The 18,570-nt window shown below is 41.6% G+C and overlaps 1 protein-coding gene across 2 annotated transcripts in view; it reads left to right on the top strand.

Moving 5' to 3' along the window:
* The window catches only part of cadm3 (cell adhesion molecule 3), a 74,144-nt gene extending 56,715 nt beyond the window's left edge, over positions 1-17,429 (top strand). The window contains exons 6-11 of one of the 2 annotated variants that reach the window (XM_026375331.1): positions 3,972-4,142; positions 4,753-4,843; positions 11,807-11,979; positions 13,233-13,253; positions 15,522-15,647; positions 16,866-17,429. In XM_026375331.1, the coding sequence (XP_026231116.1) occupies positions 3,972-4,142; positions 4,753-4,843; positions 11,807-11,979; positions 13,233-13,253; positions 15,522-15,647; positions 16,866-16,984 (701 nt within the window). In that variant the 3' untranslated portion in view covers positions 16,985-17,429. The remainder of the gene's footprint in view (positions 1-3,971; positions 4,143-4,752; positions 4,844-11,806; positions 11,980-13,232; positions 13,254-15,521; positions 15,648-16,865) is intronic. The other variant, XM_026375333.1, reaches the window with a different exon arrangement.
* The last annotated feature ends 1,141 nt before the right edge of the window (positions 17,430-18,570 follow it).

The raw sequence follows: 18,570 nt of genomic DNA on the forward strand, positions 1-18,570 counted from the left end.
ATGGAAATATCCAAATAATGTAAAAGTACCTTACAAGTATACTTACAAACATGTATAGCATACTGTGAGGGCTCAATCACCTCCCACCACTGGAAATAGAGACAGTAGAAATAGACAGAGCAAGTAAGTAATTGTCATTTAGCTATTAGGACTAGTTAGCACTTTCTAAATTAGATGACCTCTTATGAACGCTCAAATCAGACTGAAGTGCTGAAGTGCTTTCACTGGCCATAATCCGATTGAAGCTTAAAAGTGATGACTGTTTTGATTATTTTAAAACCTTTCCCTTATCCAGAGAAGGGCTTTTGCTGAGCATGCACGGCTGCGTTAAGCCAAGCTTTACTGTCTATTCACAGTTACACATTTTCACACCTCTGAGATGCCAAGTAGAACCGGAGTCTTCTACTTTTGGCGACTATGCAGCTCCACTGGAGTATGTAGCTGGGGGTTAAGCACCTTGTTCAGTTGGCAAAGTTGTTGAATATTAAGGAGGAGTTTTACATCCACATTCTCTTTATCGCAGTCTAGTTTCAGTGTAGTTTTTCTCAGAATAGGGCTGCATCTGGTTGTTATGTTATGTTTTGTCTGACCAACAGTCCAACCTAAAAATACTCAAACATCAATTCATGTTTTACTTAGAAACAATGTTGTGATGTGGATAAGAGCTGTAAGGTACAATCTGGCAAACTGACATTTGCGCTTGATAAATGTCTTATAATAAACCGAATTGAAGAAATTGTTGTGCATGAAGTGTGCACTTCAAAAAGTCTGATTGTAAGTGTAGTGTACTTTTTATTTTCAACTTTAAAACGTGATATTTGGAAAGATTACACATGCAAATCAAAGCGTTTCAAGACTTTCTTTGACTGAGAAGACTCCTGATAAACTGTTGCTGTGGAAATTGCACCGTCACATGTTGAAGACAGATTTATTTCTTTGATTATAAAAAATACAATTTTACATCTTTGGCTAAAGGATTAATTCCATTTACACTAATTGATTAGCTACCAGATCGTTCTGGCTCTAATCCAGGACGTTCGGCCACAACCACATATCTCTGTCCTGAAAGGCCGAAACATGTTGGAGACACTAATTGCTGCATCCAGTTGTTTAATTATCCAAATATGGTTGTTTTATGGTGAATTGTATGCTTTAGGGATGGAGCATTAGCATCTCCAGCACCTCATCTGCATCGCATCACCACCTTGGGGGATGTTAGTCTCGAGGATGTGCAGATTGGCCACCTTTTTATTTGAGTAGACGAGTTTTATAGAAAAGTACATCCCATTAAATTTTAAGCAGGTGCTGAAGTATAGTTCAGTTTAATTATTAAAGAAGAGAACCACAAATATTAATATTCAATATAATTGAATATTAATATTTATTTTTAATGATTTATCAGTCATGGCTTTGATGAAAGCTAATTGGTATTTTTGTATGCTGCTGTAAACTTTTGAACAGATACTGGAGAAATCATCCACCTTCAATGTGCAGGATCCTGCACAGAGAGGCAGAGACAGAACCATAAACTTCTTTCTCCATAGACCTGTTGCCGTTTTTCAGTCCAATTTGCTTGTTGCGCCGCTCACAGCAGCTGACATGCAAATCTAGCAAATCTAGCCTGATTATCTAATAATGAACTGAGGGAATGTGAAGTATGTGTGAACGTGTATCACGGCCGTCTTGGGAAAAACCACTTAAACGGAGTGCATCTGATTTTTTCCTTAATGAATGTGCTGAGTCAGTTCCATGACCCCGCGGGCTTGGAAAAACTTATTAAAACTCAATTGTATGATTTTGAAAATATTGTACACAGGAGTGAGTGAGTAAACAAACAGGATTTCTTAATTCCCAAGACTGATTTAGGAGATCTGTGGTCTTTAATAAAGGCTATATACTGTCTGTGTTTGTGTGTGTAGAGAGAGAGAGGGCAGTGGGGGAGACAGTGACGAAAAAAACTCCTCTGAGTGGCGTAGGATTATTGAAATGCACCTGGAAAGTAAACTAATTTTCTCTATGGGTCAGAGGACTGGTTATGGTAATAAAAAGAGAGATGTCATTAGTTTCTGTGGTATTTGAAGAGTTCTCTGGTAGGGGAGGGGGTGAGGTGGAGAAGGAGACTCCTATAATAAACGTGTGTGAGGGAGAGAGGATGATTGAGACGGAGGGAAAAGTGTGTGTTTTCCAATCGGCTTCCCTGCCACTAGCTCTGTCTTTTCTGTATATATTATTCATGAGCCCGACCTACATGAGCCCATGCTTGCATGTGCATGCGTGAGTGTATGTGCATGTCAGTCCTTGCAGGAGAAAGTTATAAGGTTCTGGTCCGCTTTCCTACATTCACCAACCACTTTCACGGTCTGACCACCCAGTTTGATATTTTTCTCACAATAGAGTACGATCCCCGGATGATAGTCTCTCGTGTGTTTATGCTTTCATACTTTGTCTAACTGTAGTGCCGCGGCACAGGCCCATTTACATCTGCACAGTTCCTCTTTTTATTCCGCACAGGCGGCTGGAACTGCTGCCAGAAATGTAAAATAAAGTAAAGAAAGGGAAACAAGTGCAAATAGAAAACTGTCTATATGAAAATTTGTGCATATTCTTACTTAAATCTTACTACTTAAGTCAACATTGTAAAAACGGAGCTGTTTTATCATGACCGCAACAGATTGCAGTTGAGTTAAGATGCCGTAGATTCTTTTATTTGGCAGAATAAAATGTTCTTGGGTATCATTTCATGGGTAATGCAAGCTGTCTCCTAAGCAACAGCGAGCAAGCATGTCCAAAGAAAACTGGACTGAGAAACATCAGATCTTTAGGGCCTCGCATCCCTTTGGTCTCCTTCAGCATGAAATATCACAAACTGTACTGGTTAGTAAACATGAGGATGCTCTGTGCAGCGTACTGTTTACTATGTGTTACAGTACAGGGGTTCTTGGTAATGAAGAAAACTCTCTCTCCAACATGCAACCTTGACTTTTGCAGATTTATGGATCACGTGAAATGGCACTGAGATTTAAATATTCTTTATGTTTCCTCATTACCAAGGATTTTGCAGCCGGATGTGTGACTGAATGGAGGAAATTAACCCGAGGAAACTCTCTTAGCACATAAAAGGGTTGTTTATTTTTCCCTTTAGAAGTGAGTAAACAGAATTTAACCACAATCGTAGGAGTGAGCAAAATGGAACAAACTTGGGGTTGTATCTAATGGTTGTTTTCACCATTGATTCATGTGGAGAGTAATTATTTGATTAACTGAACCATATTTTGTGCTATAAAATGTCAGAAAGTGTTGGAAAATGCCCAGAGACCAAATTAAAGTCTTTTTCTTTCTTACTGACAATCCAGACTCCAACAATATTAATTGTATAATGATATAAATCTCATAGTTGAGAAGCTGGAACTAGTGAATGTTGCCAGTTTAGTTTGATTAAAGTCTTACAATCAATTGTAAAGACTAAAGATAAATTTTCAGTTGATTTAATCTCTAAACTATTTTTTGGCAGAGCAAGAAAAAAACACACATCTGACTCATGTTACTCCTGCAAGTCCTAGTTAACTTAAAAGCAAAGACAAACCTTCAGATTTTATATGAAGGAAAGTTTTATTATAGATTGTATACATCCCTGAATGAGTCAGCAGAAAAAATGTTCTTTTGGGGAGACAAAGGTCTAATATTGTTATAAGTCTATTGTTACATTGCGAGTTTTTGTGGCATATCATGATAGATAACAAACAAAAACCTCCCAGAGGCAAAAGGTAACTACACAGAAAACACATTTTTCATTCAAAGGGAAAAATGCAGGTCATTGCAGTTGTACAACATGGAACCACCACATCCTAATTACAGTCCAGAGTATTTATCTGTGTCAAAGCTTATGTCCTGTGTGTACATGTCCCTGGTTAAGATGCAGACTCCTTTCTCTTGACTGTCCCCTCCCCCCCTCTTGTCCTTCTTCACCTCAGGGCGTCCAGACGTGGTGGAGTCCGTTCCAGACGATCCCACGTACAATGTGAGCAGTGAGCTCACCCTGGTGGTGAGCCGCAGCGACGATAACAACCTCATCACCTGTGCCGTCGACCATCCATCTCTCGCCCCTGGGGACAAGAGGAGCGAACAGGCGCTGCGAGTGTTGTGTGAGTCACCTGGGAAATTACGGGGGAGTAGTGAGAGAGGGCAGAGACAGAGGATTCTGGGGAAGGAGAGACAGGGTAGAGGACAAGCAAATGTGAGAGGGAAATGTAGAGTACAACTTCTATTTGCTCTTGGTTATATGTCTGCCTTGCTCTTCTCTTTTATCAAGACGTATAGGGCCCATTTTCCCTCTTTGCAGGTTGACCTCTGCACAAATAATTTCACATTTGCTGCCTGTATTAATGACCTCACAGAAGTGTAACCTTCCTCTCCTGGTGTACTTGCCTATCGTGGAGTCACGGGGGATAAGGAGAGCAGGTTATCATATAAAACGTAACCAAATGGAGCCACGTTGGACTCTGTGTTGCTGCTGCCACCCATGGGTGAGATGGCTGTACTGCTTTTCCATGGGAAAGTGCTGTTGTTGTGTAAGGGGTTATGTCACTGTAGGAGGCAGAGAGATAGTGACGCCTACAGGATGCAGATGGGAGTAGATTGAGACAGGGATGAATGAGACTGTCGATGTTGTGAGCATGTCTGCACAGATATGTGTTATGTAACTACACTCTGCGTCTCTGTGTGTATTTGTGTGTGTTTGTCTTCTACTTACAGACTCCCCTGTTGTGGAGATCCAACCTGAGAGCGATCTGCCTAGAGAGGGAGAGAAATTTCATCTTCAATGTATTGGCAACGGCAACCCAGAGTAAGACACATGGATCATTCACACCTTGTCTGCTTATGTGCATCTACCAGGGCAAGAAAAATATGTGAACCTTTTGCAATTTCATGGTTTTCTGCAGTAATTTGTCATAAAATGTTATCTGATCTTCATTATAGTCAAGAGTATTAACAAATATAATGTGCCTAAAATAATAATACACAAAAAAGTCTGATCTTTCATGTCTTTATTGAAAATAACCATAAAAACTTTACAGTGCATGTGAAAAAAGTATATGAACCCTTAAGTAGAAAACGCTTATATGAGCCATGCCTCGAAAAAAGAAGCTTTCAGAGGCTCCACGATCAATTGTTGAGTTACATAAAGCTGGAAAGGGTTACAAAGTGATGTCAAAGACTAACAATCTACAAATGGAGACACTTTGGGACTCTGGCTACTCTACCAAGAAGTGGGCAGCCAGTCAAAATGACCCCAAGATCACAACAAACACTTTACCAATGAGGTAAAGAAACAACCCTGAGTGACAACCAAAGATTTGAAGGCATCATTGGAATTGGCTAACATCTGTGTTCATGAGTCTACAGTAGATAAAACATTGAACAAGCAGGGTGCCTATGGCAGAACACCACGAAGGAACCTGCTGCCTACTAAAACGTACATTGCTGCACACCTGAAGTTTGCGAAAGAGCACATTGACAGATCACAGCAGTATTGACAAAATGTTTTGTGGACTGATCAAACTATATTAAACTATTTGGAAAAGAACATACAGCACTACATTTGGTGTAAAAGGTCACAGCATATCATCATGAAAACATCATCCCAATCCCAAAGTATAGTGGAGGAAACATCATGATTTGGGCCTGCTTTGCTGCTTCAGTGCCTGGCCAGCTTGCAGTGATTGGAGGGAAGATGAATTCCCAGGTTTATCAAAAAATTCTTCAGCATAATGTGAGCAAGTCTGTAGGTTAGTTGAAACTCTGTATGAGTTGGGTAATGCTACAGGACAATGACCCATAACACAGAAAATCCAACAGAATAGCTTCAGAAAACGAAATCTGCCTTTTCAAATGGTCGAGTCAGCGCCCAGACCTCAACCCAAAAGATGATGTGGAGCCACACACGAGCTGTCCAAAGAATGTGATAGAGCAGTTCTGTGGGAAGAATGGATTAAAATTCCTCCTGAACAATGTGCAGGTCTCATCCACAATTTCAGAAAGCATCTAATTAAAATCATCGCTGCCAAGGGAGGGTTAACCAAAGTTGAACTTGAATTGATGAGATCAGATCACATTTTATGACAAATTAATGCAAAAAAACATGAAATTATAAAAGGTTCATATACCTTTTCTTGCCACAGTACATCACTCCACATACACAATTACAAATAACTAAGGTAACTACGTTACATTAACAAAACACTAATTTAAATGAATAAATATAGAAATCATTTTTCTGTCTTTGTTTTCAGCTTATTTATAAAACCAAAACACAACAAAAATCATCTCAAGGCACCTAACAATGTCAGGTTTTGTTATATTATTACAGAATATAAAAGTACAACTATAACAAATATAGAAAACCTAACTTGAGCTCCCACTTGAGAAAGCACTAGGTGACAGTGGAGAGAAAAAAAAAAACTCCCTTTCATGGAAGAAATTCTTCAGCAAAACCAGGCTCAGGGTGGACATCTATCTGCCTCGGCCAGTTGGGGTGAGTGGAAAGTGGAGAAAAGAACAACAAGCAGCTCATAATACAGTGGGCAGGTTGGTCGGTCTAATAACTGCACACTGAAAACATACAGCTCTGAGGCCTGGGGTACCTGCAGAAATGTATAGACGAGGAAGACAGATAGGAAGAAACTTAATAATTCTGGCTGCCGCGTTTTGGATTAACTGCAGGCTTTTTTGGGGCGTTATTGGGACATCCTATTAGTATGCAATTATAGTAGTCTAGAGGTAACAAATGTGTGAACTAGATTTTTAGCATCAGCTTGAGACAGGATGCTCCTAATTTTAGTGATAGTTCTCAGGTGAAAAGGAGATATTGTGGTAAAAGATAACTCCCAAATTCCTCATATATGTATGTATAAAGGAAAAAGTATTGGTCCAAGCACAGAACCCTGTGGAACCTCATAACTAACTATTGTATGCAACGTAACTACTTTGTTAAGTTTAGTAAAAAACAGTAGTCCTGTAAAGGGAAGCCAACACAGGTTTTAGTTAATTGTAACCACTGCTTTCCATCAAAGTCAGGCACATGGAAGCTTTGCTTCCACAAGTGATGATTTGCAGGGCTACAAGAGAGAAAATATTTTTTTGCATTTGACAAATGATGGAGAGTTTCTTCAGTTTCTGATGGACAGGTAATTTAAGCTACATATACTGTCTCTGTAGTTTTTTATGTAGTATATAATTAGTCACCTTCAACACTTCAGTGAATCAGCTGCAATTTCTTGACATGATTCTTATCTATTAGACTTGAATACATAAGCTAATCCTACACAGATAAATGCTCCCTTTTTTCACTATCAATTGCACTGCTTGCTTGCCTCCAACTAAAACATTCAATATAGACATGTAGTTAACACGTCAGTGTGGGTGTTGCAGTCCTTACTCTAATCAGAGTTTTCACCCTAGTCGTGCAGAGCACCTCATTAGATATTAGGGGGACCAGCAAACAAACAGGTAGACACACATGCAAACAAAACCACATTTATTTACTCAAAAGGTGTCAAATTATACAGCAGGTACACAATTATAAAACACAAACAAATTGTTACAAAATGCACACACACACACACACACACACACCTACAGTACAGGCAGCATGTGCAGGTAATAACACAGAAAGTTAATCACTAATTAACATGTTCAGTTTTCTGACACCTTCTCTTGTAAGTAGTCAATTGTTCAAACGTGACATATATAAGCACCAACAGTCGCAGTCTCGCTTGTTCCCGAATACAGTTTGTAAACAATTTTTCTGATACCCTCAAACACACACACACACACACACACACACAAACTGCAACCCGCATCTTAAATCCTGCCCACACAAATACACTCTTTCCTCTGGCCTTTCTGCATTATAGATGAACCTCTAGCCAGCCAGCCCTATCGATCCACTCTCTTCTCTACCTCCTCCCCATGTCCTCCTCTCTCTGCTTCCCTCCAGGCCCTCCATCATCTGGTATCTCTCCGTTGCCGTGTCACTCACTCCTCGTTCACTCCTCTCCGTCATGTCACAACGCCTCCCCGCTGTCCTCCACCTCCTCTTCTTCCAATCTTTTCCTATAACTCTCCTGTATCTCTCCTTGCACCTTTTCCCTTCAGACTCCCCCATACCTCCTCCTCTTTCTCCCACTCTGCTCTCCTGTCACCCCCTTCCTTCTCCCCTCCTTCTCCTTGTCAGCTCATCAAAGGAGTAGCTAGGACTAAGACTAACGGTTACTTTGAATGGCAGGTGGAATAGATTGGGGGCGGGGGAGGAGGAGGTTACTGTCATCTCATGTACATGCTTAAACACACAGTGAAGGAGTCGAAACGTTTTAGACGAAATGCAAGGCATCACCAGTGTGCCATGGTTCCAGGTTCAGTTCCCACAGGAAAGACCACTGCCAGGAAATATTTATTGGGGATATAATTAGACACAGTGCATGAAAGCATTCATAAATTATGTTCCCCATAAGATGGAGCCTTTTTCCATGGTAATAAATAGTTATGCGCAGTTTGGAATGACCCTAAGATTGCAAGAGTTCAGGGTTCAGCTCCCGTTGGGACCCCCCTAATCTAAAAATGTTCACATACTACACAAAGAGGCTATGGATGAAAGTGTCCACATGTGTGGAGGGGGATAGACTGTATATATAAATCGAGGCTACAGAAGAATAGAAGAGAGAACCCGTGAGACCGAGGCAAAAAATGACAAGACGAGAGGTGGTGAGGGAAGGAAAGCAAACTGACAGGAGAACGAGAGGTATAGGGAAGCGGAGAAAAGCGTGGGCGGGGGAGAGACAGAAAGATTTTGTGACAAGAAGCGAATGACTAAGACAGAAAGAGAGGCAGAGCAAACAACAGAAAGTGTGTGTGTGTGTGTGTGTGTGTGTGTGCATATGAGGGAAACAGCCTGAGTTATGTGCACCATCGCTTGTGGATGAGCTAGTGTCCAGTCAAATCAGATACAGTTTGCCTCCGCAGCTGTCAGTCAAAACCCAATCACCGAGCCAACACCTTTCCTCCGACACACCCAGCCACTCGGCTCTCCCGCCTCCTCTCAAGCTGCCCTCCCAGATCAAACTCAATGAGCATCACACTCCATTCCATGATACGCACTTTTCTCTCCATGGTCACATCCTGTCAAGTTCAGAAGAATAACGTACCGTGTCAAATTCTATACTATGCTTCCTTGATGCCTGGTGGCAACAGCTTTCTAATAGAAGAGAGAGGAATCCATGCTCTACATTCTATTATACTTCCCATCTATTCAATCAGCATGGCTGGGGAGTGCTCACAATAGCATCACATTTCTGCTCTTGAAGTCACTTAACCAAGTTAAACTCCCCAAGACTGCTCACTTAACACATTTACAGCTAAATGCCTTACATGGCTTTGGCTTATTGCGTACAAGCTTACTTGTGTGTGCAAGATCATGGCTACAGTTAGAAAACAGCAGGTGACTGGTAACAGGATTACAACAATCTCTAGGGACGAGACTGACCAGATTTTATACTTACTTACCTAACAGGCCCCATAAAAAGAACATACTGTATAACAAAGTGATCCTGCTAACCAGTGTTAGCTGTGGTGTCCACGCTCAGTAGGTGTGTGTTCCTCTGTGCCGTAAACTGTTGTCATCCAAAATCCACATTGATGTTGTAAATACTCACTGATACACCACTTGTATATTTATCTGCAGCTCTTGGCATTGGCCAATACGTCTGGTATTTACTTCCCTTTTAGCTCAGTTTTGGTGTGTCTCATTCTTTACACTTGTTCATCAGCTGTTTGGACCTGACAGTCTGATCAGGGCTGAAAACACCTGTCTGTTAAGTCTGAAAACTAGACTGGTGAGAGCTAACTCAATCAAAACTGCTGAGAAATGAGCTGAGAAAATCTGCAAGTACAAGTGCAAAGTCAGGTGATAAGTCATTTGATCTACTGTTTCTATAAAAATAGGGATTCGAGCAGCTTTAAATACTGCATGTCCATCTTCGTTAAGAACTTTTAGACATGACAGGGAAGCCAGACACTAATGAGAGTTGGGTTAATGCACAAACAATATAAAATATCATCTGATTTAACTTTTAATCATCTCACAAGTGGTAAAAAAATACTGTTGAGATGACAGATAGTTTGGATAGAATAACGAGTTGAATTACTCAGATTTTAGATATTAGCATAACTTCACACATTTTATATTAATAATTTAGCGAAAACACCCAAAAGCTCATTTTTTTAAATGTGGTAATAATTATACTTGTTAGAAGGAGGAATATGCAGCACCAAAGCACCGTAATTGCTGTAAAGAATGTCTTCAAGCGTATCATGACTTCACTGTGATGTTTACTAATGCATACCTCCTAATTGAAAAGTTTCCACCTAAGAAAACCTTACAGCCAAGAATGAAGCCCAGATTTTAGACGTGATGGTAATTCTACCCGCTGTCTGACCACTCGTTTCTCTGTGTTGAAATTACCTTCTGCATAACAGAGGCTGACTTTTGAGAATTCTGTTTAATAACACTGCCTGTAAATGTGAAGTTAATTGTTCAGTTAATTGCATATTATCTTGCATTTGGAGGCGATGTAATACAACAGCTGATTACATTTTATTGCTGATAACCATATGATCTAGCCAAACATGGCCAGGAAACACTTGTTTTAGAATTTTAAGATTTAATTTTAAACTTTTATTTGCCTCAGGGCAGTTAACTGCTTATTTTTTCCAGCATTGTTAGGATTTATATTCACGAAATGACATATTGAAAACTTTGAGCTTCCTCGTAAGTCCACAGTTTGCCAAGTGTTTGCTCAACAGCAGGTGTCAAGGGAGCAGATGAGGTTTCTCATTAGCATTAGTCAGTCTGAGAATTTTGCCCAGCAGCCATAATAGAGCTGTTGTAGGTTTTTTCCTCTCAGAATCACCCATCTAGATTTTAACAAAATGGTTCAGAGGCAGCGTACTTGAGACCAGTTCTAGCCTGAGAACTGCATTTTTCCAGTTACTGTACAAATGTCCACCTGGCTGCTGTCGTGAATTCACAGATTACACCTTTAGGTGTCGCTGAGGGTTTTTTCACATTTCCAAGAGCGATTAATCAGTCCAGCACATTCAGGTCTGCCCCTGATTCCGACTCCCCATCATTGTAATTACTGTACAGCGCTTAAGGACTTGCACATTTACATAATTGATTCTTTTATCAAGGCTCGAGTCGCTATCTCTCTCATACGCATCTGTTATGCAGAATGGATTTTTTTTTAATGCAGGCTGATTTGAAATGCTGATCTTCGTTCTGTTGTCTTCTTCTTCTGCTTCTCCCTTCATCTCTTTTAATCTCTTTTCTTCATCAAGCTGCGGCACTGCTCCCCCTCCCAATTTTCATCATTCCCTTTTTTCTGCCTGCTGCAACTACGCTCAACCCCTCCCTGTTTCCATCACTCTTTCTCTCTCAGTCTCTTCTCTTTCACTTTTTTGAACTTACTTGCTCTCCTCTCTTGCTTATAACTCTTCTTTTTCTGTCGTCATACCTCCAAGCATCCCCTCTCCTGCATCCAATTCTTCTTTTTTCCCTTCTGCTTCACTCTTGATCATCATCTTTTCTTCTTTCTCCTGCAATACTTGTCACAGTTCACTTCTCTCATTACTTCACCCTTCTTTTGATTTTTTACTTACAGTTACTTTTCTTTAATAAAAATGTGCAGAGCATACACAGTTCAATTCAGCACTCTCATTCTTTCTGTATCTCTCTTTCTCTCTCCTCTCTCAGGCCCACCTCTTACATATGGGAGAAAAAGGATGGAGAGCTCCCCCCTCTGTCCAAAGCAGACGGTGCTTACCTCCGCTTTGAGATGCTCAACAAATCAGATAATGGAGTCTACCTCTGCCACGCTGACAACGGCATCGGAAACGGCCAGGGGGAGTACACACTCCTGGTGCAAGGTAACAAGATAAAAGTGAAAAGAGGAATGTGTGGAGGGGGATAGACTGACGTAGAGAGCAAAGACAAAGGGTGGGGATGTCTTCTTCTTTTATGTTTCTTCATCACTTTTTGATTTCTTCTGGTGTTTGTTGTGGCTTTGCTTGTACTTCCATCTTTTTTCTCTTCTGATTTTCTTTCGTTTCTTTCCTCCTGTTTCTGTTGTTGTTTTTTTTCTCATCCACCCACGCCACCATCACCACCGCCCGCTGCCACCACTGCCACCGCTTACAATCCAACCGCTCTCGCTCATTTTTGCGCCTATTTCCCCTTCGCTTTAACGTGTCCCGTTTGTTCTGTCCGTGGATATTTTTTTCAATTTGCTGGCCTGCTCCTGCTCCCAAGGTCTCGTGAACACAGACTTACCTGACACCACCTTCCCCACCTCTGACTCTCCAACTGAGGGAGGTTCTTTCCCCCCTTCCTCCTCCACCCTTCCAGCCTCCTTTCCTCCTGACATCTTTATCAACTCCAGCTCTGATTCCACTTACTCCTCCTCCTCCACTTCTCCTGATCTTACCTCAGCTTCCTCCTCTGACTCCCCCCCTTCTCCCAGCCCCTCCATGGCTGATCTGTCAACCATTATTTCCACTATCCCCACCACCACCCTCTCCAATGCTCTCTTCCCTGATCTGCCATCTTCTTCCTTCTCCACTGCTCCTCCTCACCCCACGTCTGCAAGCATCGCTCCGTCCACCGCCAATCCCACCTACTCCTCCCCCGCCTCCTCCCTTACTCCCTCAGTTTCCGTCCAGCCGAACGGAGTTAACACTTTCACAGGTAAACATCTGATCTACACACTTGCACACACACTTGCAAACAAGAGAGATGCGAGAAGCTTAGTAATGGAGTGGAAAAACAAACACCATTCAAGTTACTACTTTGCTGTTTTTTTCCCCTCAATACACAAACTGTGCTTGCATTGTGGGGCTGTCAGAGACACTGGGAGTAACGTGTGCACACATGCAAACACAAACGCATTTTTAAAGCATTGCAAGACAAGAAGTGAAGGAAAATATGGCATTCGTGTGGCCTTTTCACAGCTGTTTGATGTTTTTTTTCTTGTTTCCCTTTTTTCTCCTGTTAATAACCCCCGATCCTAAACCTTAAACCTCTCCAACACACACTTCTCCACTCATCAAACCAACCATTCAACCAATCCATCCATCCATCCATCTAAACATCCAACAATCCATCTACTCATCCACTTGAGAAGATGCTGCAGGCAACAGTGCAGGTATAACTTTTTCCACCAGTCACCTGTCGTTCTGACTTTCTGTCGTCCTCACTTTTCGTCCACCTGTGTGTCAGATTGTCCATCTGTAGTTCTGTGTGTGTAAAGTTGGTTCTGTTTTGGTCTATCTGTCAGTCTAGAAAAGAAAAACCAGTCTGGGGCCACTTTGAACTTCAGTGCAGAGGGATGAATATTTCATATATATGCCCACGTAATGCTTTGTTATTGCCCATACAGTACATGCACGGACAAGCTCACACACACACACAGACACACACACACACACACACACACACACACACACACACACACATATTTTCACAAAAGCAACACACATTCACACCACACCCTCTGTTTAACACACCAGCATGACCCCTTAAGTGATACAAGTCATTACACAGTGTTTCACATCCTCTGTGTCTTTCTCCGTGTGTGTGTGTGTGTGTGTGTGTGTGTGGGTTTTCCTGTGTCAGTGTGTGTCAGTGTGTGTGTCAGTACTGGAAGGGGGTGGGTCGAGCTTTGAGGTGTTCTTGGTTCTTGTCTGCTTTCCTTTGATGCTGACAGCAGGATTTATGGGCTCATTCTCAGTCTCGCCTCGTCAGCATGCCCCTCTCACCTCCACACTGGCCAGCCAGAGTGTGTTTGACTTTCTGTGTGTGTGTGTGTGTGTGTCAGTCTCACTAGTGCTCAGAGTCCCCCCTACCCTACACACTGCCACCTCCTCTTCTCGCTGCTCCCTGTCTGCAGCTGGCCTCCGGCTAGCGGTTGTCAAGCCCCTTCACTTCTCTAACTGGCTGAAATGTGACTTTTTCCTCCAAAATTGGCCGTTCACATTATTTGGTGTCCCAGCTGGTTGTAATGTGTTCCCTCTTCACTTTGTCTCTGGTTGTCAGTGGCTGTTGCAGCGCTTCTATTTTTCTTTCCAGTCCTTTGGTGTAAATGTTTCTTTGTCTGACTGCCGGAGTCCTTGCCCTCTCTATTGGTTTCTGCCCTTAAACACTCACCGAGTGCAAACCAGTCTTTCGCTCTGTTCCTGCCCTTTTAATTTTTCCATTATCTATCAGTCTTTTCGTGCTTTCCTGTACGAGACATGCCGCTTTCGCTCCCGTCTGACATCTGAGTAACCTTCAAACTGACACTGAGCATTTGATCAGGTCTGAAAAGTGAAGCAAAATAAATTATGTGTCAAGTTATTTCCGTGTCAGTTCTTCTGAGCGACAACATGAACAGATCATATCTCTGTTATAAACTATCCACAAACTTCTCCAAATGAAAATCGTTTTCATTTTTTCATGATCATACTTTTTGTATATAGACAACACATATACTGTACATATATATTTACAGTATATAACTGTACATAATTAGTAAATGTTACCAAGAGTGTAACCAAGATATATTTTTGCAAGTACAATGTGTGGTGTATTAATGGCCTAATATAATTAATAATTTAGTTTAGCTGAAGCGCTCGTGTGTTTAGTTAGCTTTTACAGCATATTTATTTTCAATAATTAAATAAATATGCTGTAAAAATATATATAAATAGCGGATAATACAATTACTACAAAAGCTAAATATATGTTTCTGGCTTTGGGAGCCCCTCGAGGTCTGGGACCCTGGTCCTGGTTGGTAATCCAGCCTTGAAATCCTCAAGCCTGAAAATGATCAGAGTTTCTTAATCCTCAGACGAGCTTAAATCCTGTAGTCAAAGTAAAAAGGTAGAAATCGCCACAGCTGAAGGAGTGAGGATTTCACCCGACTCCAGCAGCGACGTACCAGTGACTGGAACTGTAAACTGCACAATCCTGTTGCATGTTAGTCACGAGCAATTATTAATGGAGGGTGATGGGATTGCCTTTTTTCTTGTGCCTGGCTTTTTTAGTTTTTATTTTGTTCCATATCCTTGGCTTTGTCTTCTGAAGGTTTGCCACTTTGCCTGGGTATTATATATTGACAAGTCTTCTCTGCTCTCTTTTCTTTCTGCTTTCTCTCTGTCACTCTCCCCATTACTCTCTCTCTCTCTCTCTCTTTCTCTATTTCTGCTGCCTTTCATCATCCATCTTCTGCTTCCACCAATACTCATCCTCCTCCCCTCCTCCCTCTACGCTCTCAATCGCCTCTCTTTCCTTCTCTCCCCTTATTTCTCACGATCTCTTCCTCATTTTCTGTTACTGTTTTTTTGTTTCTTATCCATTCTCTCATTCCCTTTCTGTCATTATGACCTTCATTACTTTATTACTTCCTACTCTTCTCTCCTCTCCTCCTCTCAAGACCCCACAGCCATGTCGCCGTCTTCGGGGGTGGACCACGCGGTGATCGGAGGGGTGGTGGCTGTTATCGTCTTCATCCTGCTCTGCCTCCTTATTGTCCTCGGCAGATACCTCATCAGACACAAAGGTCATCTGCTCACACGCCCACACGTAGACACATGAACACGCTCATGCATGCATGCATGAGTGTACACGGAGTTACACTTGCATAAATATGGATACACGCGTACCGAGGCAGAATCTCACACGTACAAACACAGAGACACACGGGATTGTGAATGCACTCATGCCTAAATATGAATTCTAAGCGTCAACTTCACTTATTTTACTCTAAGAAAAGGAATGAATGACAATAGGTGCATGTTTATTCATGGCATTTTAATACATTCTGGTTCACCTGACTTGTGTGAGATTAGATTTCCTGAAATCAGCAAAGTTTCAGCAACATATTTCTAGTTATGTGGCCAAATATGGGATTTAAAGCAACGTGGTAGAAACATAATTGCTTCCTGACCTGATAAGTGATTTACTCACTCAGTAGTCCTGAGCTCTGCCTTTTCTCTCTCTCTTCACTCATATTTACTTTTCAATATAAACAAATAAGAACAATTCAAATTGAAATGTTTCAGCTACAGCAGGGGACATGAAACGTAAAGAGTAGCATAGATATATTTTCACAACCAGACAGTGCAGTTGCAAACACACGCCTGCCACTATCTCTGTGAGGCAAACCCAATACCTGAGCTGGATGCCTCCAGCTGGTTAACAATATTGCCATTGCAGTCTTGTTTATACACATCTGCCTGGGTCCCAGTGTTAGAGGCACGTCTTATAACACGTACATTGGAAAAGCAATGCATATCAATGTTGTTTTCAAAAACCAATGGCAGATGTAATGTTGTGGTGTTACGACCAACATGTTACATGCAATAACCCACAACAGAAATAGTCTCAAGGAACGCTACTATGTGCAACGCTGGATGGATGGTTGGATGCGGGTATCTCACAAACACACAACGCAATGCATGAGTCGGGGTCATGTTGTAAATGCTGTTCTCCTCCCGTGTATGTGGGAGAGTGACCCAGGTGGTTGATCTCATTTAACATCCCATTACAACCATTACACACTGAAATATCACTATCTAGATCAAACTGTATGCGACTTTTAAATTACACACCACAACAGGTTACTGACAGCACCTGAGCTGATCATACTGGACCATCTTGCCACTCCAAATCTTAAATCAGCCTTCATCTCTTTAAAGTTCTGGTGTTTGGCTTTTACCTCAGCAACAATCTCGTTTCTCCTCTCTCTCTCATACTTTTCCTCTTTTTCCCTCCACAGGAACATATCTGACCCACGAGGCCAAAGGCTCAGACGACGCCCCCGACGCCGACACAGCCATCATCAATGCAGAGGGAGGCCACTCTGGAGCAGAAGACAAGAAGGAGTACTTCATCTAGTTGTGGACGGAGCTGTGTAGGAAAGGAGCAGGAGGAGGAGGAGGGGATAATGTGAAGTAGAGGAGAGGAAGGAATGAAGGAAAAAAAAAACTCCATTTTGTTTTCATGATGCTTCAGTTCTTCGCTTGGTTGGAGGGATGATAATGGGGAAGGGAAAGAAAGAAAGAACTGTGGGCAGGATAAAGCGATGAGTTGAGCTTCGTCTGGTACTACCCTCTTTGCATTGATACAGGGAAGTGAGATTTTTGCACTGACATGGACGAACTGAAGTTACACACTAAAACAAACAAACATACTTACATGAGGCGGTTTCGGGGTCTTCTTGCACAGACTTGAATGCGCGTAGACGCTTAGATTAACAAACACGAGCCTCCTACTAACACGTCTGAATTATGACACTTTAAAACATCTATACACAAGCATCATATCGTATTTCTGGTTGTCAGCGCCTTCGAAAAAGGAAAATTGTAACTCACATTCCGGCATTTCAAGCCGATATTTCACTTCTCATCACCATGCCAACCTGTCTCATCTACATTATAACCAAACCAGCTCCGACCTTTCACGTTTCTGTTCTCATTCCCTCCATCGGATAAGACACTATCCCTCTGTAAACATCCTTGTGGCAGCAGAATCCATTCAAAGCAAATTATTACTGACAAACATAATCTCCCTCTCTCCCAGTTTAATCTTTTGATGCCGTCAAACCTCTTCCTGCGTCCTCACCCACTGGTACGAGCCGATGAAGTTCCCACAATACAGCACCACACAACATGAAACTCTCATGCAAATATAGCATTCCTGCCTTGCGCTACCAAGCCAAGGGGCTCCAGTATACATATATAAATATATATATATATATATAGAATTATATAGCATTCTTTTTACTTGACAGAAAATGTTTGGTGTGCTGTAAATACACTTTCTCTCTCTCTCTGTCCTCTTTCTACCTTCTGTCTCTCCGTCCTTCTATCCCTCTATTCTCTGTCTCTCTCTCTCTCTTGCTACATCTCCCTTTCTCCTGTATCTCATATGATGTTGCTGCATCACAGTAACATATATACTCTACAAAAAAAAAAAAAAGCCTGCCTGTTTTTACTACATGCGTGCAAATGCAGAGTCAAAAATATCAATATCTGGGGAAAACATAAAAATAACAATCATGACATTGCGATGAAAACTAACCGTAACCTGCAAATATTTGTATGAGGAACATTTTCCTTCCTTTTTTCTTGTTCTATTTTGTTTTACTCTTTTTTTTGGGACTTATGGGAGAAGTTCTCTCTTCAGTATCTCAGTGTGTTACTGTCAGTGTTAAGAGTTTACAGTGTCTGTCAGTCCAGGAGTCCATACATCTAACTTTGAGGTTTAGGGTTGTTGATGCTGTTCTTTATTTACATTTCATTTTTCCTATGCGCCACGTTCAGTGACGCCGTTTCCTCCCTGTTTTGCTCTCTTGCCCTCTTTTCCCAAAACTGTAGCAATTGAACGAGGTGTCAAAGTGTTTTGGTGGCGTTTTCCCGGAGTATTACTGCCTGGTGTTCGTGCTCGTGGACCGCTGTGGTGTTTTTTCCACTTGACTCCGT

The sequence above is a fragment of the Anabas testudineus genome, chromosome 17 (assembly GCF_900324465.2).
Source record: "Anabas testudineus chromosome 17, fAnaTes1.2, whole genome shotgun sequence".
Classification (NCBI taxonomy): domain Eukaryota; kingdom Metazoa; phylum Chordata; class Actinopteri; order Anabantiformes; family Anabantidae; genus Anabas; species Anabas testudineus.